Source organism: Sinocyclocheilus grahami, unplaced genomic scaffold (genome assembly GCF_001515645.1).
Source record: "Sinocyclocheilus grahami isolate Dianchi unplaced genomic scaffold, SAMN03320097.WGS_v1.1 scaffold110.1, whole genome shotgun sequence".
Lineage (NCBI taxonomy): Eukaryota > Metazoa > Chordata > Actinopteri > Cypriniformes > Cyprinidae > Sinocyclocheilus > Sinocyclocheilus grahami.
Window position 1 is genome coordinate 2,285,000 of NW_015505289.1, and position 26,266 is coordinate 2,311,265.

A 26,266-nucleotide genomic window follows, 5' to 3' on the forward strand; every position below is an offset into this window, starting at 1 on the left:
TAGAACTACAGTAACATCTTCTGATTTCTCTCAACATGGGGACAGGAGAGCTGTCAATCAATACATTGGAAAAAAAAGTAACTTTCGTTACTTACTATTTGAAAAAGTAACTCAGATATTCTCTTGTAAATGAAAATTAATGCGTTACTTTACTAGTTACTTGAAAAAAAGTAATCTGATTACGTAACTCACGTTACTTGTAATGCGTTACCCCCAACACTGACAATAGGCTAATTGTATAAATTATGTTAAAATGATAAATTAGGCTAATTCGAAGATGCATGAACATTATTGTTGAATGCTGTGGGCCTACAGAGGGCGACAGACACACACAACTTTTAATAAATCTATAGGCTACTGTAAATATATGAATAGCCTACGCTATATGAAGTAGTATAATAGCCTATAGGCTATGCGTAATAAATAAGCCTTTTTGTAATAATTAAGAGCACAACAGATTATCTACGATTTAAGACGTGATTTTTTTTTTCTGGTAATACAATAAAATCGTGGAAAGAAAGAGACAAAATAGTGATATGGTGTGTGCATGGGACATTAAATCATTTTCAATTAGCACGTGACCGGGTTTTTTGAAGTCAAATCAAATAAGTGCTTCTATTTCTACTAATTTTTTCTTTCATTTCTTTTTGTTTTACTCTGTAAAGTACCTCAAGTAGCTACATTTCAATGCACTACACAAAATGAAAGTTCTTTTTTCTGAGGATGAATGGATCAGCGGGTGCGTCTACACTGATGCTGTGAATCCTGCCAGTGTCGAGTCTCCATCATCATCTTCATCACTGCAGTAAGAAGCAGCAGCATCACTGCTCGGAGTCACAGCATCACCGGACATCCTCACCGCGAGTCTCTCTGCCATTATATCTGCATCACAGCTGAAAGCCGGGACGGATCGAGGCTTCACGGGAGAACCAGCGGACATACACAAGTTCCCCCGCGATGGTGCCTTTATTTTTGTTCCTGGTCGTCCGCATTGTCGCGTCCATCCCACATCCGACATCTGCGGGTGAGTTCACCGATCACAACTCTGTGCGTTTAACACACACCTCACATTTGCACAGAACAATCCCAGATTCGGTTTATAACACACAGCAGAACTTCCAGGCAACGTTTGGTGCGTTTATTCACAGCTCGGACATCAGCAGCATCACTTCAGTGTTTTATTCAAATGTCCTCAGACATAATTCATGAGGGAGATGATAATGAGATGTCGGGTTATTTCGGGCATATGATTTTATCAGCGCCCTCTAACAGACGTTCAATTAAATATGGCATTAATGCAAGCACAGCTGCTTGACACATAAAGATGGCAATGAATAGTAAACGCCTGCTTGTGCAAGTTACAGTGCTGTTATGAGCTGGGATATTTGTTTGATGTTACTTTAAGGTGATCCAGAGGTCATCTGCACAATAAATAGTCTTCAAAACACTGTTATCATCTGCAAGCCTGAAACATCTCCTTGTGTTTTTAATAGCTGCTGAACCCAATGTGAGCATGTTAAATGTCATACTGTGCATCTCTGGCTGACCTTTACATTGAATGACTCAGTTTGGACTATCACTGAGTTTTCATTAGAAATCACCTGCATGGGTTAGTGTTGTTATGTTGTAATTTCACTTATTAGAGCAGTTTTATTTGAAACCTGATGTTTTTACATGTCAATCATTTATTAAAATGATTATAATCATTGTTATGTTTACAAAAAAATGTACTTATAAAGCATAATTTCCACCAAAATATCATATTTATTAGTTTTAAGAGTAAAATGTATAATGCATTATGGGATCTCATTCAAACAGTGTATACCATGGTACTGAATGATTATCATATTCATTTACCATAGTGTTTACATTGTTCTCTGAGGTACAGTATACATTACCGTTCAAAAGTCTGGGGTCGGTATGATTTTTAAAAATGTTTTATCTTTTTGATCAAAGAATATTAAAAACAGCAATTGTGAGAAATGTTCTTACAAATTAAAATGACTGTTGTCTAGTTAAAAATATATTTTTAAATGTATTTTAATCCATTGATGCAAAGCTGAATTTTCAGCATCATTACTCCAGTCTTCAGTGTCACATGATCCTTCAGAAATCATTCTAATATGTTGATTTGCTGCTCGAGAATTTTTTTTTTATCATTATCAATGTAAAAACGGTTGTGCTGCTTAATATTTTGTGGGAACTGATACATTTGATACATTTTTTAGGATCTTTGATGGATAGAACATTCAAAAGAATAGCATTTATTTGAAATTGAAATCTTTTGTAACATTATAAACATCTTTACTGAGGTCACTTTTGATCAATTTAATGAATCCTTGCTGAATAGAAGTATTCATTTCTTTAAACAAAAAATCGTACTGACCCGTAACTTTTGAATGGTAGTCCACTTCAAACCATGGTACTTGACTCAACACCTATGGTATTACCATAGTAACTGTATTACTTTTTTGTTAGTGAAGTTACAGTACCACAGTTTTATCAGAGTAGCAATAACTACTTTTTTGGTGGAAACTGAATTACCATGGTACATTTCTGTAAGAGATTCATTAAAACTGTAAGCTTTGAGGAGTCACTCATTTCCTTCCCGATTCACTGTGTTATTCATAATCAAATTGCCACAAGTTTGCAGTGCCAGTGTTTTTGTATCAATGCAAGTAACACAACAAACATCCTGGCAGTGTGAAATTCATTGTACTGGAAAGCACAAGGCAGTGTGTAGCGCGCTACTATAATCCACTGTGAGTGTCATGCCCTCAGGTTGTGTCGGATCAGTGTGAAACAAGACAGCTCCGTCAGCCGTGTTTCTTTTCTAACACAAAAGGTTTTCTCTAATGTTCCATCTCACTTAACCATACACACTTCTGAAGCATTGGCATTCTGTCATCGCGAAACATCTGCGCTGCATCTTTAAGAGTCGGCAAGTGGACATGGACACCTGTGTAAATACTCAAAGTTACTCTCCAGATTCTTGTGGCTGAATAAATCAGGCCGAAATGACAGCGTGGCTGAGAATATAGCATCACAAACTCATGTGCATCACTCTGCAACATGCCTTTTTCCAAGTTGTAGAGGTGACTTGTCTTTAGAAAAGAATCTCTACTCATTTCCTGTTTATATCTCTTCATGGTTTGTAGGTGAAGTATGTGAACCGGTTCCATGTGAGAACGGTGCTGACTGTCCCAGTACACCGGCTGATGAAAATGTTTCCTGTGAGTTTTTAAGGCACTTTTTTACTGTGTCCGTTCGGATTTGAGAAGCCTAAAGGCTCATGAGATCTAATGTTTTGCTATTTGCTCTGTTAAAAAAACACATTTTAAAATGTATGGAGTGATATGTGTCTCTCAGTTGAGTTTTATTAAAGGGGTCATATGATGCGATTTCAATTTTTCCTTTCTCTTTGGAGTGTTACAAGCTCTTGGTGCATAAAGAAGATCTGTAAAGTTGCAAAGACTAAAGTCTCAAATCCAAAGAGATATTCTTTATAAAAGTTAAGAGTCAACCACGCCTACCTAAAACGGCTCGTTCTAACACGCCCCCACATATCTACATCACTATCTGGGAAGATTTGCATAACGCCGCCCAAATGTTCACGCAAAGAAAGAAGGCGTAACTTTTATTCTCGCTGTAGTATTGTTGTTGCCGCCGCCGCCGTGTCGTGAAGGCGCCGTGTGCATTGTTGTGAAAGCGAAACTACTTTGTTTGGTCTTCCAAAAGAGGACGATATCCGCTTCGTCATGCCTAGAGCTAATCCGTGCTGGTCGCTGAGGAAATACTTCAACTTCGTGCTGTCGATCGCCGGATCGTCTTTCACCGTGGACGAAGCGGAGTCCAGCCCGGGGTCGTCACATGTGGTTGCCGCAGGCATCACAGTATGGTAAGGGACGTAACATTTCCGTCACACGCTTGAGGAATTCGGCCAATCACAACACACTGAATAGCTGGCCAATCAGAGTACACCTCACTTTTTCAGACCGATGAGCTTTGTAAAAATCGACGCGTTTCAGAAAGGCGGGGCATAGAGGAGAAACAATAATGTACAGTATGTGGAAAATAATGTGTTTTTTGAACCTTAAACCGCATAAACACATTTCATTACACCAAATACACAAAATACCGTAATGTTCTTTTTAGCAGCATCATATGATCCCTTTAAGTTTTTGCCTGCACTCTTAAAAATAAAGGTTCTTTATTGGCATTGAAGGATCTACAAAGAAACTTTAAGTTGATATATTGGTTTTTGGAGATTAAGTTCTTTATATTTCATACACTCTTAAAAATAAAGGTTCCAAAATGAGGTTTTTGTAGAGATGCAATAGAAGAACTAAGTTGGTTCCTCAAAGAACCTTTCAGTGATCAGTTCTTAAAAGCCATAAACCCTTTTTCCTAATTGTGAACAATATTTTAATCATCTGAAGCACCCCCCCACCCCCCACTTTAAACAACCTTTTGTGGACTGGAAAGGTTCCATGGATGTTAAAGATTCTTCATAGAACCGTAGATGCTAATAAAGAACCTTCATTTGTAAGTTAGATTAAATGAATGTCCTTTTAATGTTTTTCACCGTAAATTAGGCTATATAGTTCTTCATAGTTTTTACTTGCAAAAAAACGTATTTTAGAGTATTTTACCTTACAATTAAATACAGTATAATGCAACATATTAAACATATATGATAAGTTAACGTCACACGTTCACACCAAGAACGATAAATTTAAAGATATTAGCATCCACACCAATGCACAATAATGCTCTGTTGCATGCTACAGTTAAATCGTCTGTCGCTTTAAATGCTCAAGCTCTTTAAAGGTCGATTCTGATTGGCTGTCAGTGTTTTAATCATTCATCAGCTGGAAAAAAAATCATTCTGAATGTGATTCTAATGATAATGTTCCTCTGTGCCGTTATCGTTATAGTTGTGGACTTCCTTGTTCTCATAGAATAACAATGATTTTTAAAAACCTTTTTTTTTATCGTTATAATTATCAACCTTGGAGTGAATAATATGGTTTTACTTTGGAACTTTAAAAGATTCTACTGTTTCATCTACTTGGAATCTTAATTTTTATTAGTGCATATAGAATAGGACAGAATCTCACAAATTGTGCCTTCTGCTCTTTCAACAGCATCAGGCTGGGAAGAGCAAGCTGTAATTGGTGAGTTTGTTTATTTGAAGCCTCTTCTAATGGCCTGTTTTCCTCATTTTAAGAAAGGTTCAAGAGAGCTTTGCTCATTGAGACTCCAGATATGAATGGCATATTAAACAGATGGCTCATGTTCGTCTTATGAGCAGTGAACATAAATGATGTCAGCCTTGATTTCCATTCACTAGTTAATTCATATTTAAACATCTGCTTAGCGTTCATTAGAAACTCACACTCTCTGGAGTCATCTTTTATAGCTAATGCAGTATTTAGTGGGATGTTCAGACTGAGCTGAAAAACATGAAATAATAATGACCGTGTGGGGATAGTGCATGTCATCAAGTGCACTGAACATCAAGTTCACTTACAGATCAACCTGCAATAAACTTTTGTAGGATTTTAAGTAGCACTTCAAATGAACCCTGCAGATTTCAGATACTGTGAGTTTCTGTCATTCAGGGCCCTGCCGCCTGAACCCGTGTCACAACGGAGGGGTGTGTGAACTCAGTGAGACCTACCGCGGCGACACTTTTGTCGGATATTTGTGTAGGTGTCCGCTTGGCTTCGATGGTGTCCACTGCCAACACAGTAAGAAACTCTTTTTTAGATACATACATTTCAATATATTTCAGTTATAATATGAGGAAACTATATATATATATATATATATATATATATATATATATATATATATATATACACACACACACACACACACACAATTAAAATATAAAATGTAAAAATATTAAATGAAAATTAAATGCGTTAAATAATTTTTTTTTTATTTATGGATAACAATTCATTTTCAATAAGAGGTTCACAGGAGCGCTGGTGCAATCTGGTGAAATTGTTGTGGAGTTGCCATAAAGAAGTGAAGTACATGCCACCTCAGGGAGCGCTGCCATCCTCATCTATTTCGTCTATGCCAGGATCCGCCGCTGGTTCTGACTTAGTGATCATACTGTGTGAAGCACCACTGACTTCATAACCTAGTTGTCTTGGCACAACCCGGCACACTGAATTTGTTTTTCTTTAAGAAACGGAATGCTAAAATCAGCATGTGTTTAACAATGGCACGGAAATTGTTTCTCAGACCGGCTCTGATCAGAAGAAGAGGCAATCAAAAGGAACCTGGGCATCTCAAAACAACATTTATTAGGTCATAGGGTCTGTGTTTTACTATGGGAAAAGCGTCCAGTACCACAAATCCAGCGTGACAGCTGACCAACCCCCCTCTGTTCCTCACACCAATTTACTTGCTTGACTGGCTGGACTTTGGCCCCACGGAGGGAATCCCACCAATCAGGACGAGTTCGTTCGATCGCAACCGACAGCAGTGCTTGGATGCACATGACTAGCATGAAGCCGAATGCCAATGGTCGTTCCCCACTATGAATGCAGCAAAAAAAACAATGCTTTGTTTTGGGGGTCATATCATGAAAAGAGTTTTTTTTTCTGATTTGAAATAAAAGAATTACTACACTACCATTAAAAAAAGTTTAGGGTCGGTAAAATGTAATATGTTTTTGAAAGAAGTCTCTTGTGCTCACCAAGGCTGCATTTATTTGATCAAAAATACAGTAAATATTGTGAAATATTATTACAAGTACATAGAACTGCTTTCTATTTGAATGCATTTTAAAATGTAATTTATTCCTGGATTCCAGGAGAGGGAGAAAAGTATAGCACAGGGAGCTGCTTGGAAAAAGTTGCCCTCTAAATCACAATTCATTTTCAATAAGAGGTTCACAGGAGCGCTGGTGCAATCTGGTGAAATTGTTGTGGAGTTGCCATAAAGAAGTGAAGTACATGCCACCTCAGGGAGCGCTGCCATCCTCATCTATTTCGTCTATGCCAGGATCCGCCGCTGGTTCTGACTTAGTGATCATACTGTGTGAAGCACCACTGACTTCATTAACCTAGTTGTCTTGGCACAACCCGGCACACTGAATTTGTTTTTCTTTAAGAAACGGAATGCTTCAGCATGTGTTTAACAATGGCACGGAAATTGTTTCTCAGACCGGCTCTGATCAGGAGAAGAGGCAATCAAAAGGAACCTGGGCATCTCAAAACAACATTTATTAGGTCATAGGCTCTGTGTTTTACTATGGGAAAAGCGTCCAGTACCACAAATCCAGCGTGACAGCTGACCAACCCCCCTCTGTTCCTCACACCAATTAACTTGCTTGACTGGCTGGACTTTGGCCCCACGGAGGGAATCCCACCAATCAGGACGAGTTCGTTCGATCGCAACCGACAGCAGTGCTTGGATGCACATGACTAGCATGAAGCCGAATGCCAATGGTCGTTCCCCACTATGAATGCAGCAAAAAAAAACAATGCTTTGTTTTGGGGGTCATATCATGAAAATAGTTTTTTTTTTCTGATTTGAAATAAAAGAATTACTACACTACCATTAAAAAAAGTTTAGGGTCGGTAAAATGTAATATGTTTTTGAAAGAAGTCTCTTGTGCTCACCAAGGCTGCATTTATTTGATCAAAAATACAGTAAATATTGTGAAATATTATTACAAGTACATAGAACTGCTTTCTATTTGAATGCATTTTAAAATGTAATTTATTCCTGGATTCCAGACTTCAGTGTCACATGATCATGATTTGCTGCTCAAGAAACATTTCTTATTATCAATGTTGAAAACAGTCGTGCTGCTTAATATTTTTTTATATATATCTGCTTAATATAGTGGAAACTGTGATAAAGTTTTTTTTAAGTATTAATTTGAAGTATTTTAATTTCTTTCCTTACTGACCCCAAAATTTCAAACAGTAGTGTATATGTGACAATGCAAAAGAAAATGACAAGAAGATTACAAGAAAATACTACACTCTTAAAAATAAAGGTGCTTCAAAAGGTTCTTCAAGCGATGCCATAGAAGAACCATTTTTGGTTCCACAAAGAACCATTCAGTCAAAGGTTCTTTAAAGAACCATCTCTTTCTTGCGTTTTTGTAAACTGAAGAACCTTATTTCGCCACAAAGAACCTTTTGTGAAACACAAAGGTTCTTCAGATGTTAAAGGTTCTTTATGGAACCATTTAGACAAAAAGGTTCTTCTATGGCATCGTGAACTACCTTTATTTTTAAGAGTGTATTTCAGTTTTTGGACTTCAGATTTCATGTTTAATTCAATGTGTTCAGTAGTTTGTGAAAATTGTTTCTATACCAAATGTTTTTGAGTGTAGAGACCAGAATATCAGGCTAGTATAGCAACCGCATAGCAACGTGTTAGAACTACTCCTTTTGCAGCAAAGCGCTGGAAACCTTCCATAACACTCCAGCATCGTGACAACAGTTTTTACACGAGAAAGACCCACTCACATTTTCTTCAGATAAATTAAAGTCTGGTTTTGAAATCGCAAATCCAGTTCTTTTGCATATCATTTCTGTGAGATAATATAGTCCCGTTCCTTTAGCTTTTCTTTTTATTTTGACACCACCCCATGAGAAGATCAGTTAAATCCCACATTTGTTGTGTTCATCCGTGTTTTCAGTTCTCATGAGGTGACCCTGTTTAAGCTGTGGATCTGGTTGTTGCCCTCCAGTGCTCTTCTGTTGTGGTAAACCCAAAGGTCTTGTTTATCTCTGCCAGATATCGGACACAGTTGAGCTTGTGCTCCACCTTGCAGATCCCCCGGCTGGCTGTCTATAACGATGTTACTTTACAATTTTCACTTAGAAATTTCTAGTAAATTTCACATATGATTATAAAGAAAGTTTGAATTTGAAAGACTCTAAAATGTACTTCAATAAAAAAAATTTTTAAATTTACAAATTTAAAAAAAATTTTTTTTTACACTGTAGTAATCTCACGATTCCTAAAGAAGAGATTTTTCAGAAGAGATCTCAACAATGTCTCAGACTGTGCTCATTTATCAAGATTAGTCTGCAATCAAAAGTCCTGGATCTCAGTATGAACTCCAACATTTACCATCGTATTCTTCCATGAACAAATAGTCTGAGCTGCAATGTACATTCATTTTATAGCTTTATACTCTTTCTGTTCTTTCAACATTTGTGTCTATACCTGAAGCACTTTGGCAAGAAACATCCGAGACAAAAACATAAAGGATAATCAAAGTCTTATTTAAGCAATATTTAAGCAATAATATATCCCCTCTTAATTATTAATGCGTAAATAAGCACTTTCAGTGTAAATTGGAAAGATGAGAGAGAGGTTTTTCATCACTGTGGCAAATCAACCATAATGAGAAACTATATTTGAACTTTTGTAGCTTTTTTCAGGTTGTCGCTTTTGATCATTTCCTGAAGTGTCCGTGGATGTCCTCTTGTCTTTTCAGATATTAACGAGTGTGAGAAAAACCCATGCAAAAATGGAGGCAGCTGCACAGACCTGCGAGCAAACTACACCTGCCATTGTCCCGGCGAATACATGGGACGGAACTGTCAGTACAGTAAGTGTGAATCGACTTCATCACCTCATTTAATTAAATCCATGTGTTTAAAGGGGTCATAGGATGCAACATGCACTTTTACAAGTTGTTTGAACTGAAATGTGTGTTGGCAGTGTGTGTACACAACCACCCTATAATGATAAAAATCCACCCAGTGGTTTTTTCTTCTACTAAATTCTACTAAAATGTTTAGCCCTTTCTCAAATCGAGCCGATCTCAGATGCCTGTCTGTGTGACGTCACACAGACAGGCCCCTCCCACGATAGTTTGATTGACAGCAGCGTTTCAGCACAGACTGGACTGGTGTCTTAGCTCCGCCCCTGAGTGACTGTCATCATTCTGCCACTGTTTCACCGCCGGAGCAGATGTAGACAAGAATGACTCCTAAGCGATTGAGGTGTTCTGTTGTTGGATGTAATAATGAACATAGCAGTCGTCATTTACTCCCGACATCTGAGCCGCTGAACTCGCAGTGAAGGGAAGGGAATGCACCCCCGATCTACATAAATGCGTCTATGTTCGCGTGAATCATTCATGATCCAGCCTCATCTACAGAAGAAGTGAGTATAATGTTTTGTAATGAATCTTTGCAAATCGCCTTTCCTAATAATGTGCTAATTAGCAAGTTTCACGATGAATGCGGCTAAAGTAAACAGTCTCTCTGAGAGCAGCTCGGAAGAGAGGGGCGGGGGCAGCAGAGCTCATTAACATTTAAAGGGAAATGCTACAAAAATGGCTTGATCTGAAAAGAGCTGTTTTTGACAGGGTAAAAAAGGTGTTTTTTACACTACCATTGAGAAATTTTAACCAAACTATGTTACAGACTTTTCATTAAGACCCTAAAGAATCATATCAACTTGTGGAAAATGGGCATCCTATGACCCCTTTAAATATTCACTATCAAACCGCGGCATCTCTTGAGGAGCAAACTCAAACTAAAACTGTCGGCTTGGGGATGGAGGCTATCTGCCTTCAACGGCTTTTTTTGGGAGAATCTGAGTGAATGGGGCCAATATGACATTGACTGAGTAGGGAACCACATCACTTGTGAAATCATTCTGTCATTTCCATAATTTTCATTTACTTATTTTTGTCCATGCAATATTTCCTAGACGTTCGGTCTCCAGAAAGTATGCCAGAAACCCCTCATAGCTCACTGTACATACTAGGACTCGAGAGAATACCAATACTTGCAGAACCATGACTTGTTTGCTGGCATTTTTTGTGCTGACTCGAAACAAGAAAGTCCCAGCTGTAGCTCAACACATCTATGAACGTTTAATTGAATTAGTTGAAGATTACTGTCATGCTTTCTTACTTACATGGCTGTGAGGAGCGTATATAAAAGTCACACCCCTCGAGAAGGTTTGATTTGCAATCATGCTGTCCAAACACAGCAGCAGAAGCTCCCTACGGGCGAGTCTGAGCAGCCTGCGGCTCCTTTTCGAATCTCCCCAGTCGATGCGATCGTTCGGAGATGGTTCAGTTCCTCCATTAATGTTCTCCCTGGAGCACCAGCGAGTGGGTGCCATCTCCGCAGGTGGACGAACTGATGACAGCAATGACACTAGAGAGGACATCTTAGGCTTCGAGAGTGAAGACAGCATCTCTGTGTGTGAGAGCAAGGACACTATATCCATCTGCGAATCCAAGGACATCGCATTCAAAAATTCAGACCTGCCGGATGGTTTTGAGGACAAAACAGAGAAAGATGGCATTTCAGGGGTCGATACGGAGTCTGTGGCGGGAACCAGCGAGAGCAAGAATAATGTTATCATATTATCACTCGAGACCAAAGAACACTGCGTTTGTGGTATTCCTTTGAATTGCTTGATCTGGCCTTGTTAGCTATGTTTGTAAGAAAAAAAAGATTTGTCTATCATAGTTCAGGTGCTTTCTGCAAATTAGATATTTTTGATTTAAATCAATTCTTGCATAATTTGTGTTTTTAGCATTTTTAGACATTTCACATATCTTCTTAATATATTTTAATCTTTTAGAGGTGGCATATGCAATCCAATGATTGGTCTTAGTCAGGGTTATTAGTTAACTAAAACCAAAACCATAAAAAAAGCATTTTTGCTACTTTAAATAAAATAAACATTAAATGAAATATAATAAAATATACAAAAGATATAATTTGTTGCCAAGAAAATGCATCTTATTATACTAAAATAACTCAAACTAAAACTGAAATAAGTCATTTGTAAGCTCAAGCTGTATGAGATTGATTCACTAAAATGAACCAGCTCATAAGATTCATTTATGCTGGAATCGTACTTCATTGGTTGAGCTTTTTTAATTTACTAAAAATAACCGACGCATAAGAATCATCTGTTCCAAAATGTAATTACACAGGTGGCGCTGGACAGTTTTGATTCAGTAAAAAGAACCGATTCATAAGAATCATTTGTTCAGAAATCGAACTACACTATTGTAGTGCGCTATGTTTTGATTTGCTCTTAAAAGACATTCGTTTGAAAGACGAATTAGGCCTACTTCGTGGCGACGTATGTTTTTGATTCAGTAAAAAGGATCGGCTCATAAGAGTCATTTCTGGAATCGGACTACACTGGCCTCGTGGAGCACCATTGAATAAATATTGCAGGAAACTCCCACAATAGTCACCAATATTTGTTTTAAAAAATGAAAACGGTCCTACAAATGAGACAATTGTTGACACACAGTAAGAGTATAGAGTTATAAATGTAATGTGGAATGTTTGCGTTTATATAGAGCAATTCAACTTTTGATATTTTTTCAGATATTTCCTGAAACTCTTTTTTAGAGATTACAGGGGTGTTTTTCTAAAAAGAAACATTTGAGAAGAAGGTTACTAGTGTTCGGCTCCTTACTCCTACCTAAATGTAATTTATTATTCGTTACTAGTTACTCCTTTCATAAGTAATATTATTATAATTATTATAAAAAGTTATAAATATTAGTATAAAAAGTAATATTATTACTTCCCAACACTGAAGGTTACTTTTTATTTGAAACAACTGATTTTCAGTTGTTGCTCTTACCATGTCTTTCTCTGTCTGTTCTTTCAGAATGTTCTGGACCTTTAGGGATGGAAGGTAAAAAGGATCGGCTCATAAGAGTCATTTCTGGAATCGGACTACACTGGCCTCGTGGAGCACCATTGAATAAATATTGCAGGAAACTCCCACAATAGTCACCAATATTTGTTTTAAAAAATGAAAACGGTCCTACAAATGAGACAATTGTTGACACACAGTAAGAGTATAGAGTTATAAATGTAATGTGGAATGTTTGCGTTTATATAGAGCAATTCAACTTTTGATATTTTTTCAGATATTTCCTGAAACTCTTTTTAGAGATTACAGGGGTGTTTTTCTAAAAAGAAACATTTGAGAAGAAGGTTACTAGTGTTGGGCTCCTTACTCCTACCTAAATGTAATTTATTATTCGTTACTAGTTACTCCTTTCATAAGTAATATTATTATAATTATTATAAGAAGTTATAAATATTAGTATAAAAAGTAATATTATTACTTCCCAACACTGAAGGTTACTTTTTATTTGAAACAACTGATTTTCAGTTGTTGCTCTTACCATGTCTTTCTCTGTCTGTTCTTTCAGAATGTTCTGGACCTTTAGGGATGGAAGGGGGCATCATTTCGAACCAGCAGGTAACGGCTTCCTCCACACATCGAGCTCTGTTTGGCCTGCAGAAGTGGTTTCCGTACTTCGCCCGACTCAACAAGAAGGGCCTCGTCAATGCCTGGAGCGCAGCCGAGGGTGACCGATATCCATGGATTCAGGTAATCCTGCCACATTTTGACTGCATTAAATGATAAAGCAAAAAAAAATAAAACTTTTAGACTTTTTTTTAAATAATTGAATATCAATTCATGAGCAAAATACAAGCAACAGTAACAGTGATGCTTGCCTTAGCAAAACCACTAATTAACAACGAACAACTCTTCAGAGCCGTGTGCCAGCCTACCAGCACTTTCAAGGAAAAGCATAAACGCCTTACGGTAATTAATTAGTTTATACCAGGAGGTAAATCTCATCAGACATTTTAGGAGTTCTAAAAGCACATCTGTGTTAGATTTCATTAGGAGACACACAGAAAGAACAGTGTGGGTGTACAAAAAATGTTCACAGCCACCATAATGACTTAAGTGGTAACCGCACACTGCCAGCAGTTATGCCCACACCACAAAAACATCCCTAGGCTTGTTCTGCCATCGTCCTGCGTGTACCTGACTTTATTTTTTGTTTCCCGTTCTCCGCCCGACTCAACAAGAAGGGCTTCGTCAATGCCTGGAGCGCAGCCGAGGGTGACCGATATCCATGGATTCAGGTAATCCTGCCACATTTTGACTGCATTAAATGAAAATAAAACTTTTAGACTTTTTTTAAATAATTGAATATCAATTCATGAGCAAAATACAAGCAACAGTAACAGTGATGCTTGCCTTAGCAAAACCACTAATTAACAACGAACAACTCTTCAGAGCCGTGTGCCAGCCTACCAGCACTTTCAAGGAAAAGCATAAACGCCTTACGGTAATTAATTAGTTTATACCAGGAGGTAAATCTCATCAGACATTTTAGGAGTTCTAAAAGCACATCTGTGTTAGATTTCATTAGGAGACACACAGAAAGAACAGTGTGGGTGTACAAAAAATGTTCACAGCCACCATAATGACTTAAGTGGTAACCGCACACTGCCAGCAGTTATGCCCACACCACAAAAACATCCCTAGGCTTGTTCTGCCATCGTCCTGCGTGTACCTGACTTTATTTTTGTGCCTTCAAGATTAAAGATGGCTTTGATGCCAATATGCTTTTAAATAAGACCTCAATTTGTAGCTGGAAAACTGCATTACCTGTTTTCTAGTCCTCAGATGTCCTTACTGCTGCTTTAAGGGGTCATGACATGGATTTTTTTTGTTATTTTAATATGTTCCTTGAAAGCTTCACTTATAAAGTTAATAAAGTTTTTTGAACACACACACACAAAAAATATATGGCTGCATTTATTTTATCAAAAATACAGGGAAAAATGTAATATTGTAAAATATAATGATGTAAAATAACGTTTTTCTATTTTAATATACCGTACATTAAAATCTCATTTATTTCTGTGATCAAAGCTGAATTTTCAGCATCATTACTCCAGTCTTCAGTGTCACATGATCCTTCAGAAATCAATCTAATATGCTGATTTATTATCAGTGCTGGAATCTGTTGTGCTGCTTAATATTTTTTTGAAAACTGTGATACTTTTTTTCAGGATTCTTTGATGACTGAAAAGTTAAAAAGAATATAAAATATAAATATTTTCTAACAATATACACTATACCGTTCAAAAGTTTGGGGTCAGGACATTTTTATTCTTTCTTTTTTTGAAAGAAATTAAAACTTTTATTCAGCAAGGATGTGTTTTTTTAAATGTGTGACATTTTTAAGAAGTGATAGCAAAGATTTATATTGTTAGAAAAGATTTATATTTTGAATAAATGCTGTTCTTTTTAACTTTTTATTCATCAAAGAATCCTGAAAAATGTATCGCAGTTTCCAAAAAATATTTGGCTGCACAACTGTTGCCAACATTGATAATTCTAATAATAAATCAGCATATTAGAATGATTTCTTAAGGATCATGTGAGACTTTATACTGGAGTAATGGCTGATGGAAATTCAGCTTTGCATCACATAAATAAATAATATTTTAAAGGATATTAAAATAGAAACCATTATTTTATATTGCAATAACATTTAGCAAGATTACGTTTTTTTTCTGTATTTTTGATCAAATAAATGCAGCCTTGATGAGCATAATAGGCTTCTTTAAAAACATTACAAGTCTTACTGATCCCAAACGTTTGACCGGTAGTGTGTGTGTATATATATATATATATATATGTGTGTGTGTGAAAATTATTATTTTTAACCCTCATTCTGACCCTGTCTAAAGTGACCTGTTTTTAAGGGGCGGGTCCTTTAAGGCTTGACAGTAATCGGCCAGTTATGATTGGCTATCAGTATCAACGCCCCCTATTGCACATAAGTGTTTTGACTACATGATCCATAAAAAAGGGTAATTTACAGACAAAGCACTTTGAAATAATTTACTCACGGTGTGTGATGCAGCTGCAGTCAGATCCAGTACAGCTTCATCTTTCAACAAAAGTTTCTTTGCGAACTTTCCATTACACTGTGCCTCGTTCACAAACAACATGCTCCGAACAAACATATAATCCTCCGATACGATCCGGGATGCCATGAAAATACACCATCCACTTGTTCCTGACACTGGGATCTTTCGGATATCTGTACAAAGACATACAAGCCAACATTTTTTCACTCTTCCGTTTGTCCTATTTTCGACAGACTCAATCACAGACTATGTCAGAAAGCAAACGTGCATCTGTATGCTGTATCCAGTGTAGACAGGCAGTGGCAGTTATTATAATGGGTTCTATATGCTTTTAGGCATGTGTCAGCTGTTAAGCGACTGAATGCCAGTGGGCGGGGCCTATGGTGAGATGATGACTATTCATCGATGCAAATATTTGTGCCCTTGTGATGTCACATCTCACCTCAGATCCCAACGAGCCGTTTTTGGAGCTTAAATAAATATGTTGTTTATAATAAGGAGGACGTTTTAAGCTATGAAAAGTGCAGGATGTTTTAATGGTACAAAGACCTGTTATATGGCAAAAGATCAAGGCAAATTTGATTTCTCATGTCATGACCCCTTTTAGAGCTGCTTTTGTGTTTGCATTGGGCATCAAGTGGTGATCCAACCTAGCATGGGTTTTCAAACGATTAGATGGCAAGGATCCCCACTTAATACTAATAATTAAAAAACAATTTTTTACATGTGTGTGTGACATATGGTGTGAGATATCTTGTTTTTAAAATTAAATATTTGGCTTTTATTTTGTCATCATACTAAATCCAAAACTAATTATTAAAATAAATGAATAAAAATGTAATTAGCTATTAAAAATAATAATTTAAATTGAATTAAATATTATTTATTAGACAAATAAATAAATAAACATTTTAAAAGTAAATAATAATAAAATACATATAAAATATATTTGAATTCATGTTTTGATAATGAGAAACAAATAAATGCACATATTAATTTTCGTTTAAATTATATAAGTAAAAATTATAATATGTGAGAATATTAATTAAAATGTTATTAGAATTAAAATTATACAATTGTTCGTTTTGGGGTCAGTAACATTTTTTTAATGTTTTTTTTTTGTATTCAATCAAACATTCAGGAAAAACATTAATATTCTGAGCATGATTAAGTATTGTTTAAAAGATTTTGCTATGAAAATTAAATAATTGGCTTTTATATTGTCATTGTTCTAAATCCAAAACAAATTATTACAAAATAAAAAATAAAACATTTTAAAAATAGATCATTATAAAATATATATAAAATAAATTTGAGTTCATCTAACTATAAAAAATATATGTATGTTGATCTGAATTTGAATGATCTAATTAAAATTATCATATAATATAATATTAAATAATTAAAATGCACAATTGTTCAAAGGTTTGGGGTCGGTAAGATTTTTAAAATGTTTTTAATGACAGAAGTCATATTTTCACCTTAATTAAGCATGATATAAAAGTTTGCTTTCAAAAATTAAATAATTGGCTTTTATATTGTCATTGTACTAAATCCAAAACAAGTTATGAAAAATAATTTAAAAAAATACAATAAATAAAACAATTTGCATTAATTGTATTAACTGGCAGCCACTATCAGAGTAATGTTTTATATATATATATATATATATATATATATATATATATACACACACAGTATATGTAACATTGACAATTTAATAGAATTTATTTGTATAGTGCTTTTCACAATGCAAACGTTTATGGCTATACCTTCCACACAACCTCTCTCCAGATACACGGCCGTCATCAGATACACAGCAATTTCTGATAGGGACAAATTATGACTCCACAGCCCACGAGGCTTCACTCGTTCATCTTGTGAGCTGAGGCCATCGATTTGTGCTGTCCCCTCACAGATAAATCTGCAGCGGAGGATGAGGGTGACCAGACTGATAACACAGGGTGCCAAGCGAATTGGAAGCCCAGAGTACGTGAAATCATATAAAGTGGCGTACAGTGACGACGGGAAGGCCTGGAGCATGTTTAAAGTCAAGGACACAGATGAGGACATGGTAAGACGGGACACGCTGTTCGTTCCAGATGAGATGAGAGAGCCCGAGGGGATTCTTTTAAATTAAGAAAGTGTCCGCTTAAGACGTACTCCTGCCAACTTGCCCCTCTTTCCAGTTTTTATTTTTATCACTCAGACTCTTCTTGTTTCATATATCAGTGAGAAATCTCCCTGTAATGTGGATGAGAACGATTTTATCACTTAAATTTTATGTAATTTTCATTTATTATAATTTTTTTTAAGTCTATGACAGCTATTTTTGAGTTCATGTTATATGATCTTTATAAATAAATTATACATTAAAAGAAAATGCACATAATGATTTGCATTTAAATTATATCATTAAAATTATAATGTTCAATAATTAAATACAGTATCATTCAAAAGTTTGGGGTCAGTTAGATTTTTTAATGTTTTTAATGAATGTCTCTTCTACTCATCAAAGCTGCATTTATTTGATCAAAAATATAGGAAAAACAGTAAATATTTTGAAATATTATTACAATTTAAAATAACTGTTTTCTGTTTTAATATAGTTTAAATTGTAATTTATTCCTGTGATGCAAAGCTGAATTTCAGCATCATTACTCCAGTCTTCAGTGTCCCATGATCCTTCAGAAATCATTCTAATTTGCTGCTCAAGAAGCAATTATCATTATTATTATTATTATCAATGTTCGAAACTGTTGTGCTGCTTAATATTTTTGTCAAAGCTAATTTTATTATTATTATTATTTGACATTATCATGAATAGAACATTGGAAAGAAAGTATTTATTTGAAATGAAAATATTTTGTAATATTATAAATGTCTTTACTGTCACGTTTGATCAATTTAATGCATCATTGCTGAATAAAAGTATTAATTTCTTAAAAAAAATAAAAAGGTTCAGCTTCATTATGCATGAATATTCGACCTGAGAAAGCCATGACTGACCAATCAGAATCAAATACTCCAGAGCAGATGTATAATAACCAAATGTTTTTAGAGGTTCATCATATTCATAAATAGTTGCACTTTTTTTTATTTGTTAAGCATTTGTTCGATTTTTTTAATGTTTGTAATTACAGCTTTTGTTTATGTTATTTTACTGCAGATATTCACCGGAAATACTGATAATAATTCCCCCTCAGCTAACTCCTTCAGTCCACCAATCGAAGCGCAGTACATCCGCATTTACCCACAAGTCTGCAGGAAACACTGCACACTGCGAATGGAGCTCCTGGGCTGTGAGCTCACAGGTCTGTGTTTTGAAGTGCGCAGTAGTCGTCTCCGACACAGTCTTGAGTTAGAATTATGTTCACTCTTGCAATTGTTTTTTTTAGGATGCTCAGAGCCCATGGGGATGAAGACCAGACACATCCAGGACTATCAGATCACCTCCTCCAGTGTGTTTCAGACCCTGAACATGGACATGTTCTCCTGGGAACCCTCCAAGGCCAGACTGGACAAACAGGGCAAGGTCAACGCATGGACATCAGCCCATAATGACCAATCCCAGTGGCTGCAGGTGAGACAGATATAAAAAAAAGTATAGTTCAAACGTGACAGTATCAGACATTTAGAATGTTACAAAAGATTTCTATTTCAAATAAATGCTGTTCTTTTGCGCTTTTCTATTCATCAAAATATGCATCACAGTTTCCACAAAAATATTAAGCAACATAAATGTCACCATAGATAATAATAATAATAATAATAATAATAAACGTTTCCACCTCTTCCAGTGTGTTTCAGACCCTGAACATGGACATGTTCTCCTGGGAACCCTCCAAGGCCAGACTGGACAAACAGGGCAAGGTCAACGCATGGACATCAGCCCATAATGACCAATCCCAGTGGCTGCAGGTGAGACAGATATAAAAAAAAGTATAGTTCAAACGTGACAGTATCAGACATTTAGAATGTTACAAAAGATTTCTATTTCAAATAAATGCTGTTCTTTTGCGCTTTTCTATTCATCAAAATATGCATCACAGTTTCCACAAAAATATTAAGCAACATAAATGTCACCATAGATAATAATAATAATAATAATAATAAACGTTTCTAGCAAATCAGCATATTAGAATAATTTCTGAAGGATCGTGTGACACTGAAGACCGCAGTAATGATGCTGAAAATTCAGCTTTGCATCACAGAAATAAATTACAATTTTAAATATATTAAAATAGAAAACAGTTATTTTAACTTCCACAACATTACTAATTTTACTGTATTTTTACCAGGCTGGGAGTCCAGCAAGCCAGCTCAGACCAGTATCAGCAATTAAAAAAAAAATGTATTGATTGTGCTTCATAAGACTAAATAGATCAGCAAGCTACAATATAAGGCTTTTCTCACTATGTTTAATTCTGGGTTATCATCATTTTTAACCGAGTTGAGAACACTATTAAATCCTGGTTTATGAAACTCTGCTCTGGAAATGCAGTGCCAAATGTGCTCGAATATTGTGCCAAGTTATTTAGCAACAGACAACCTCATGAACTAAACATTGCTTGCCTCATTAAATATTCATGACTTAGTACAGTCATAGAAACTTTCCTGTTCAGTTTCAGCCTCTGAGAGAGTTAAAAACGTTGAATAGTGATGGTGTACTTTGGAATGACAGAAAGACAACCAGAGAATATTTATGTGGTGATTTTGGGATTTCTAATTGGGCACCAAATAGGTTATACCATATCACAAAAGTTATTTCAGCCAATGGGATCACATTTAGGGCACCGAGTGGGCTGAATTTGACACAGGGTGAGTAGTAGGATGTGTCATATGGCATCATCCTTGCTCAGTATATGATTTCAGCCCTGATTTTCTATGCCACATAAATACATTCATCCTCATGCATTCAATACACTGCAGGATCATCTTTAATTTCTCCCATAATCCTACAAGTACACCCACAGGTCAGTCTGTGGTCAGCTACTGTACAACCAACATCACTAATCTAACTTAACCGGTAGGCTGCTCATTGTTTGCCGTTATAACGGACTGTAAATCTGAGCTTGTTCTCAGACCCAAGAGCCGTAATGTCTTTAAATGGCTGCGTTGCCATTGAACTGAGATCGGGAAATTGGATCCGAAAGAGCAGGCTAATGTATATATTATATTACACCTGCACGCTTGCAGAGCCGAGCCCGGCCGCTCAAGCACTCCTCTGAGATTGCAGAGCTGCTGTGAATGCCGCTCACGTCAGTCCAGGTCAGAAAGCAGAACCTGAGTCCTCATGAAAGAATAATACAGAGAGAGAGAGGCCGTACTGACTGCACAGTTGTGTCCCATTCAGGATATAGGAAACCAAATAAAAATATTCATAAAACAGCTGTGGATTTAAATAATATACCTAAATTTTATTGTTTAATATGAATTATCTATGCTGTAAAAAGTGATTTTTCAAAGTTTTATATAAAACACAGATTACTGGAATAAGTTTTACAAGAAAATATTGATTTAGTCTTTCTACTTCACATCTAATTCAATGCGTTATTTGCCATTGTTTTGTAATTAATTGTGACATTCACGAACAATTCCTAAGTAAAAATTATTTCTATGCCAAATTTGTTTTCAGTGCATAAATGTTATCAAATAAGGTATTTCCAGAAACATAAAATGATATAATTTTTAAAATGCCAAGTTTAATATTTATTCAGACTAATATGTTTTTCCCAACTGAGCAGACATATTTCTGTGACCTAATTTCAGTACTGTAAAAACAATTAACAATTATTAATATTTTAAAATAAAATGATAAAAATAATAAAATGATAAAAATAGTTTTTCTATGATGATGAATTTATTAAATATAATGTACAATAAGTACACATGTGCTTATTGCACATATAAGTATGTTTTTAATTTTTTCATTATATTTAATACATTTTTAATTTACTCATGTATTAAATAATGAGAATTTTGATGTCATCATCATTTTATAGAGTTCTTAAAACAATATAGTGCTGTGTAATTACATTTTTGCTTTGGTCATGTTTATTATTTTTACAGTATTGAAGTTCACAGTACTTTGTAGTACAGTACAGTACTTGATAAAAAAAATTATTATGCCAAATTTATCTTAAAATAGACTTCATTAAATCATTATCATTATAATTATTATTATTAGTCGCATGATAAAGTAATTTGACTAATTACACCAAAATAATTTAGCAGTCTAAATTACTGTAATTTTTAATGACTTAAATGCATAAGTATTTACATAAACACACCCTGTGGGTGTGGCCATTCAAATCATGAATTGAATAAATTGACAAATTCTGAATTTTGCATATACCGAATATGAAATGCATATACCGAATTTAGAGAAGTATGCTGTAGTTTCAGGCCATCTTATTTTCATAAAATGGCACAGCTTATTTTAATAAAAGCCAAGTTCATTAATCGAGACTAGCTTTTTTAGCGAAAACAAGAAGCTCCAGAGCAGTTAATTACAGCAGCCTTGAAATCCTATAATACCACTAAAGTAACAGATTTACCAAATTCAGTGGCCTGAAGACGTTCCTGCGATGTCAGTGGCACTGATTAACTCCGGTCCTCCGAGGGGAACTCTGCAGTGCAGGGCACTCCTCTGAGATTGCAGAGCTGCTGTGAATGCCGCTCACGTCAGTCCAGGTCAGAAAGCAGAACCTGAGTCCTCATGAAAGAATAATACAGAGAGAGAGAGGCCGTACTGACTGCACAGTTGTGTCCCATTCAGGATATAGGAAACCAAATAAAAATATTCATAAAACAGCTGTGGATTTAAATAATATACCTACATTTTATTGTTTAATATGAATTATCTATGCTGTAAAAAGTGATTTTTCAAAGTTTTATATAAAACACAGATTACTGGAGTAAGTTTTACAAGAAAATATTGATTTAGTCTTTCTACTTCACATCTAATTCAATGCGTTATTTGCCATTGTTTTGTAATTAATTGTGACATTCACGAACAATTCCTAAGTAAAAATTATTTCTATGCCAAATTTGTTTTCAGTGCATAAATGTTATCAAATAAGGTATTTCCAGAAACATAAAATGATATAATTTTTAAAATGCCAAGTTTAATATTTATTCAGACTATTAGATTAACTCCGGTCCTCCGAGGGGAACTCTGCAGTGCAGACGAGGGCTGTGATTTAGTCTGACGTCCATCACTCTGTGAAGGGCAGTGAATTCAAGCTGTATTAAACAGATAACAGCTTGAGAGACAGTCCCACCAAAGCAGGTGTGAGATTTGTTTTACCTTCAGACACCTTTCTAGTCATTAGCAGAGGTTTAACCTACTTTACCATGACAATTTTAGATATGACCAGAGCTGTCTACACTGCAAGCACCTGATGTTGGATGCCCCTTTCTATTTTTGCACAGCTACTCCTGCAGTTTTCCTTTTTATCATTTTATTTTATTGATGCTGAAATCTATCTTTGAGCTCATAACTACATTTGCTATGGAAGCCCATTTCCACCATGGGATAAAAAAATAAAAATAAAAAAAAGGTAACCAACTTTTTATCCTGCAATTTTGAGAAAATTTTAATTTTTTCCATTTTTTTTAATCAAACAATGTTTTTATTTTTAAAATCAAGAATTGTGAGATATAAAATTAAAATCGCAAGATGTAAACTAAAAAAAAAGTCTGAATTATTATATAAACTCGCAATTACCTTTTTAATTTTTTTATTCTGGGGTGGAGATGGGCTTCCATAATTTTTTCCATAAACTGCCATTCAAAATTACATGTACATCCTGACAAAATCTAATTTTCTGCAACAAATATTTCATTGTATTACAGTAATATTTTACAAGTATGTGGTTTTGTGGAGGGCTCTTAAAGGCCGTAAAATGAGCTTCTAAAATGATATATGTAGACATTGCAAAGCTAAAAGTCTGAATTATTATATAAACTCGCAATTACCTTTTTAATTTTTTTATTCTGGGGTGGAGATGGGCTTCCATAATTTTTTCCATAAACTGCCATTCAAAATTACATGTACATCCTGACAAAATCTAATTTTCTGCAACAAATATTTCATTGTATTACAGTACTATTTTAAAGGGCGTAAAATGAGCTTCTAAAATGATATATGTAGACATTGCAAAGCATTTTTTTTTGTTTTCTTCACAGAAAAGTCTGTAGAAACACTCTCTCTCTCTCATTATCACCAGGTGGATTTGCAGATTACCACCAAAATCACAGGAATTATCACCCAAGGAGCCAAAGATTTCGGGCATGTGCAGTTTGTCGGTTCCTATAAAGTGGCGTTCAGTAATGATGGAGAGAAATGGCTCATGTATCAGGATGAGAAACAACACAAGGATAAGGTAGGACACTCTCTGTGTACATCAACATTTGAGGGAGACGCCATCATTTTTTTAGGAAAGTATTCATTTATTTACTTTTTTTTTTACTCTGTCTTTTATTAAAAATGTCTTTTATTAAAAACTGATTGTACGGAATAGATGGAGTTTCTCACACACTGCATGAAGGACATGACATCAGCATTAACCATGAGAAAAATGTCAACCTCTCAGCATTTTTCTGACAATCTTCCACCTCCAGCTGAAGAATCACCTCCACGCTTTCCATCCGGAGCAGCAGCAGCTGACAAGATGAACGCTTTTCTCAAACACAAAACTCCAGCAGGAGCCCTTCTGTGGAGAAAAGAGAGACAGTTATTTCTATTTAACATTCAACATTTATTAGACAGATACAACTATACTGAAGCTAGGGTGTTGTACATGGCTGCCAGTGTTGCTATGTGGTATATTTTCATTTCTATGCATCAATATGCAATACATAATAAATATATAAAAGTACATTACCATTCAAAAGTTGGGGGTCAGTAAGATTTTTTTAAAGAAATGTATACGTTTACTCAGCAGGGATGAATTAAGTTGAATGAAATCAAAAGTAACTTATTACTATTACTATATAATATTTATTTTGTAATAATGTTACAAAATATTTCTATTTCAAATAAACAATCCTAAAAAAATGTATCATGGTTTCCACAAAAATATTAAGCAGCCCAACTATGTTCAACATTGATAATAATACGTTTCTTGAGCAGCAAATCAGCATATTAGAATGATTTCTGAAGGATCATGTGACACTGAAGGCTGGCGTAATGATGCTGAAAATTCAGCTTTGCATCACAGAAATAAATTGCATTTTTACATAAATTAAAATATACAAGTTATTTTACATTGTAATAATATTTCACATTATTACGGTTTTTATTTTATATTTATTTATGTATAGTTATGTTTTCAATCAAATAAATGCAGCCTTGGTGAACATTAAAAAATCATGCCGACTTGACAGACACAGTGATGAAGCTGGTATGTGTTTGCAGTACACAAGCCACGGTTAAGACAGCTGACTCCACTGTGATCTTTTCTCCTCATAACCCTTTCCCTGCTCCCTCAACACACAGAGACGGTTTTTGTCCTCTCACACACACACTGTAAGGTCATGGTGTGGTGGTTGGGGGTTGTTAGTGGTGTTGGCTGGGTAATCTATTCTGACAGCGCTGATTCTCTCAGAGGACTAATCTGTGAACGACATCCTTTAACAAGCGCTATTAAAAGAGCTCTGCTTTATATCGCCTATTTTACCGCAGCATTATTGTGCACTTTTAAATGACATCAGAACGCCTGATTCAGCATTTTTGAATAACGCATTGTCCTTCGGTGTCATTGACAGATCTTCCAAGGAAACTTTGACAACGAAACACACAGAAAGAATGTGTTAGATCCGCCGATCTACGCCCGATTCATCCGGATTCTTCCGTGGTCGTGGTATGGACGTATCACTATGAGGGCAGAGCTTCTGGGGTGTCCGGAGGATCAGTGAAACTGCGGGCGCTCTTTATGACTGTGTAAAAATAACATTTCTAATGGTGATCTTTCAAGGATGCTTTGGCCTGATTTGAAAATGAAAGATCTTTTGATAGTCAATGGTTGTGATGACTTTGAATGGATTCTTTTTTTCCGCTCTGGAAATTGCCACAACTTACCATGCTTTTCAAATGCTACTGTCACTGTACAACTGACTACTTTATTTCAAAGTATTATCCGAAATAGGTCGATTAAATTCACTCAGGTCAAAGGTCACATGCTAGAATAGTTCAAGTATATGATTTATGAATATAAGGAGGAGGTGAGAACTGTTGTTGCTATTCTTATGAATTTCTGTATATTAACTATTAAATGGTGTCATTTGTAATATATTAAATTTCAATCAAAGCAAAATCAATGAATGAAAAGTATAGGAGAGTTGGGCAAACTGTGCTGCTTAGCAAGATTTACTTCACATGGAATGACACAGACCAAAGACTAAAGGCTCATTCACACCAAGAACGATAACTATATTAGCGTCCACACAACGCATGATATCGTTCTGTTTATTTATTATAAGCGTGCACTGCAGTTTGTCATCAGCCACTTTAAATGCTCTGT

General features: G+C 35.5%; 1 protein-coding gene across 1 annotated transcript; it reads left to right on the forward strand.

The window, feature by feature from the left end:
• The first annotated feature begins 814 nt into the window (after positions 1–814).
• Positions 815–26,266, forward strand: LOC107588972 (EGF-like repeat and discoidin I-like domain-containing protein 3). Its single transcript, XM_016277263.1, has 11 exons — positions 815–1,024; positions 3,159–3,233; positions 5,148–5,177; positions 5,625–5,753; positions 9,485–9,598; positions 13,205–13,386; positions 17,656–17,811; positions 18,907–19,051; positions 19,136–19,320; positions 23,972–24,127; positions 25,512–26,266. Exons 1-11 carry the CDS (start codon positions 958–960, stop codon positions 25,659–25,661), a joined length of 1,389 nt encoding a protein of 462 aa, XP_016132749.1. The 5' UTR covers positions 815–957; the 3' UTR covers positions 25,662–26,266.

What these genes read in the sequence shown, in the direction of transcription:
- LOC107588972 (XM_016277263.1), top strand. Translation starts at nt 958, where the DNA reads ATGGTGCCTTTATTTTTGTTCCTGGTCGTCCGCATTGTCGCGTCCATC. An exon ending in GGAAGAGCAAGCTGTAATTG is followed by an intron (nt 5,178 to 5,624) that starts GTGAGTTTGTTT and finishes TCTGTCATTCAG; the next exon opens with GGCCCTGCCGCCTGAACCCG. An exon ending in CCTGGGCTGTGAGCTCACAG is followed by an intron (nt 19,052 to 19,135) that starts GTCTGTGTTTTG and finishes TGTTTTTTTTAG; the next exon opens with GATGCTCAGAGCCCATGGGG.